Raw genomic sequence first — 3,777 nt, 5'->3', positions numbered from 1 at the left:
TTTTTTTTGCCTGTAGTAATCTTGTACAGGTCATCCACTTGTGATCACAACTGAGGCTAGAATTTCCATGGTTAACGTCTGATTTTACAACCTTTTTTAAAAACAAAAAACAAAACCCGTGGCCGTTATGCTGCGACCGTCATAAATGCATGTCGGTTGCCGAGGGCCTGTGTTTTAATCCAATGACTGTGGTGTGTGTGTGTGTGTGCTGCGGGAGTCATAAGTATGAAAACGGGTCCGAAGTGGCATTTCCCCCCCATGCCATTGTTAACTTTAAACGGTCGCTAAATGAGTGTAAGTTGACTACCTGCCTGGGGAATTCTGGGAGTTGAAGTTCCACCCATCATTGCCCTGCTCTGACTGCGTATTGTGGCAGCCTCGCGGGGGCCGGCGCTGAGCGTGTCTCCCCTGAGCGTGTCTTCTTTCCTCCTCCCCCCCCCTCTGCACAGGCCTCTGGGGTCACCGTCTGTGACAAAGTCATCCAGGTCTTCAATGACATGAAGGTGCGCAAACACGCCCCCCAGGAGGAGCAGAAGAAGCGCAAGAAGGCCGTCATCTTCTGCCTGAGCGAGGACAAGAAGAAGATCATCCTGGAGGCCGGGAAGGAGATCCTGGTGGGCGACCTGGGAGACACCGTCGACGACCCCTACCTGCACTTCGTCGCCATGCTGCCCCCCAGCGACTGCCGCTACGCCCTCTACGACGCCACCTACGAAACCAAGGAGAGCAAAAAGGAAGACCTGGTCTTCCTCTTCTGGTGAGGCCCCCTTCCTCTTCTCTCCCTCCCTCTTATTCCTCCCTTGCTCTCTTCTCTTTCCCTTACTCTGTTTTTCCTCCCTCTTTGTCCTTCCCTCCTTGATCTCTTCCTCCCTCCCTCCCTCTTCTTTCTTTCCTTGCTCTCTTTCTCCTTCCTTCTCTTTTCCTTCCTTACTCTTTTTCCTCCCTCTTTCTCCTTCCTTCCTTGCTCTCTTTCTCCCTCCCACCCTCTCCTTCTTTCCTTGCTCTTTCTCCTTCCTTCTCCTCTCTTCTTCCTCCCTCTTTCTCCTCTCTTCTCCTTTCTTCCTTCCTTGCTCTCTTTCACCTCCCTCCTTCCTTCTTTCCTTGCTCTTTCTCCTTCCTTCTCTTTGTCCTTCTCCTCTCTTCTTCCTCTTCCCCTCACTTTCTCCTCCCCATTCCTCCCTTCCTTGCTCTCTTTGTCCTTCCTTCCCTTCCTCCCTCCCTCCCTGGCAGCTTCAGGTGTGGCCAACCTCCCCTTCCCCCCCCCCCCCCCCCCCCCCCCCCCCCCCCCCCCCCCCCCCCCCCCCCCCCCCCCCCAGACCCTTGTCTCGGTGACTGAAGGCTGAATACTCTGAGCAGAGAAGCTGCTTTCTTCCCTATTTCGGGAGCTTTCCCGGTGGCAATTCAACCAAGGCTGCTTTCAGGGGCCTGAGCTGGCTGGAGTGCCCCCTTGCTGGGGGGGCGAGACTGGCGTCTTACCCCCAGCCTCTTATCTGAATTGGTGGCTTCCTCTTTCTGCAATCAAAGCTGCTTGGCCGCGTGCCATCCAGGAAGTTACTTTCCTCCCATCTGCATGCGAGCTGGGATGCGGACCACGACTGCCCCCCCCTCTGCTATTGGCACCAAGAGCTGCCCTCCCCATCTTTAAAATTAAAGCCCTCTAGGAAGGCGGTCCCTTTATCCTGCCCTGCTCGCCTCTCCCTTCCAGCCTTCCCGTAACTGGGGAATAGACTTCTAGACGGCAGCTTCACTCCCAGTGTGTTACGCCAGGGCGCGAAAACAATAATTAACTTGGGTGATCTGTATAATTGAGGACTTGGAGACGGGGGTGTCTGCGGGCTGGCCTCGCTCTCAGCTCCCCGTCCATTGGAGCCTGGGCGAAAAGAGTGCGCAGGGGAGAGTCTAAACAACATCCTGCTGTTCTGCTGCAAAAGACCACCTTCCTTTAAGTCAGGGGTCTTCAAACTTGGCCCCTTTGATGAGGGGCCAAGTTTGAAGACCCCTGACTTAGAGGAATTCTGGGAGTTGAAGTCCACAAGTCATCAAAGGGGCCAAGTTTGAAGACCCCTGCTCTAAGTGCTTCCATTTTAAAGATGCATCGCTTCTTGACTGCAGGCACAAGGCCTAGCCTGAAAGTGGCAAAGCTGCTCGGGTCCCTGTGTTAAATCTCTCAAACAGCAAGGCTCATGGGGGGGGGATGTTGTATAGGGTCTTGGGGAATGTTCTTCCTCCTGAGAAGGCCCCCATTTAAGCCAGGATGGCGCAGTGGTTAGAATGCAGCATTGCAGGCTAACTCTGCCCGGAACAGCAATTAGATTCTGGCTGGCTTGAGGTTGACTCGTCCTTCCGTCCTCCCGAGATCGGCAAAATGAGGACCCAGATTGTTGGGGGCAATAGGCTGACTCTTAAACCGCTTAGAGAGGGCTGTAAAGCACTAGAGAGGGCTGTAAAGCACCGGGAGGTGGTAGATAAGTCTAAAGGCTATTGCTCTTCCATCACTGGTGGCGCAGTGGTTAGAAGGCAGTGTCGCAGGCGAATTCTGCCCACCGCCAACAGTTCGATCCTGACCGGCTCAAGTTGACTCAGCCATTCGTCCTTCCGAGGTCGGCAAAACGAGGACCCAATTGTTGGGGGCAAAAGGCTGACTCGGTCAACCGCTTAGAGGGGGGCTGTAAAACACTATGAAGCTGCTGTTGCTACTGGGGGGGAGGATTAAGCGCTTAGAGGGGGGCTGTAAAACACTATAAGTGCTGTTGCTACTGGGGGGGATTTATTGATGAATGACATCCTCCACATTGGCCGTTTTTAAAAATCCTGCTTCTTCCACGGCATGAGAGAGTCGCCTCGTAGGGAGACACGGGGAGCATAAATGTTTAATAAATGAAAATAAATGGCGAGCTGGCAGGGGAGTGGTGGCGGGGAGGAGGCTAGGAACACAACCCTGGTGTGTGAATGCTGCTGTCTCGTCCCTGCAGGGCACCGGAGAGCGCTCCTTTGAAGAGCAAGATGATCTACGCCAGCTCCAAGGATGCCCTCAAGAAGAAATTTCCAGGTGAGAGCCGGCAGGTGTGTGCGAGCACCTCCGAAGGGGGAGGCAGGGCGGGCGCCAGCAGGCTTCTGGGAGTTGAAGTCCACAAGTCATAAAAGGGGCGCCCTTTGAGGTGACGGGGGACCCCGCTGAACCTGGGGTCCCCAACCGTGGCGACTTTTAAGACTTGTGGACTTCCGAGCTGGCTGAGGAATTCTGGGAGTTGAAGTCCACAAGTCTTCAAATGGCCAAGGTTGTGCTGAACGACCTCAAATTGTGCTTCACCTCAAGTTGTTCTTTTCTTGCACCTGTCATTGGAGGCTTATATAAAAATGGCGCAGCGTGAGAAAGTTCTCTGCTTCTCCCCATTGGCTGGAGGGAGGCCCAACTTTTGTGGTTAGGAACAAGAAGCATGTTGAATGAAATACAGGCAATCCTCGACTTAACCACAGTTTATTTAGTGACTGTTCAAAGCAGGAGTCTTCAAACTGGGCCCTTTTAGGACTTGTGGACTACAACTCCCAGAATTCCTCAGCCAGGCACGGATGTGCCTGGCTGAGGAATTCTGGGAGTTGAAGTCCACAAGTCCTAAAAGGGCCCAGGTTGAAGACCCTCTGCTTCAAAGTGACAGCGGCACCGGAAAACAGTGACCCATGACCTTTTTTCACACTTTACGGCCGTTGCAGCCGCCCCACGGTCATGGGATCACTTGGCAACTGACTCCTATTTATGACGGTCACGGTGTCTCCCGG

General features: G+C 53.9%; 1 protein-coding gene across 1 annotated transcript; it reads left to right on the top strand.

Moving 5' to 3' along the window:
- Positions 1-452: 452 nt before the first annotated feature.
- LOC107300957 (cofilin-1-like) lies at positions 453-3,049 on the top strand (the record flags this gene model as incomplete). The annotated part of the gene is made up of 2 exons (XM_015830235.1): positions 453-757; positions 2,973-3,049. Coding segments are annotated over exons 1-2 (337 nt in total), but the record flags the coding sequence as incomplete, so codon positions are not given.
- Between the last annotated feature and the right edge of the window lie 728 nt (positions 3,050-3,777).

Source organism: Protobothrops mucrosquamatus, unplaced genomic scaffold, assembly GCF_001527695.2.
Source record: "Protobothrops mucrosquamatus isolate PMUCROS unplaced genomic scaffold, P.Mucros_1.0 scaffold9314, whole genome shotgun sequence".
NCBI classification, from domain to species: domain Eukaryota; kingdom Metazoa; phylum Chordata; class Lepidosauria; order Squamata; family Viperidae; genus Protobothrops; species Protobothrops mucrosquamatus.
Note: the sequence above shows the minus strand (reverse complement) of the source record. Positions and strands in the feature narration are given on the sequence as shown.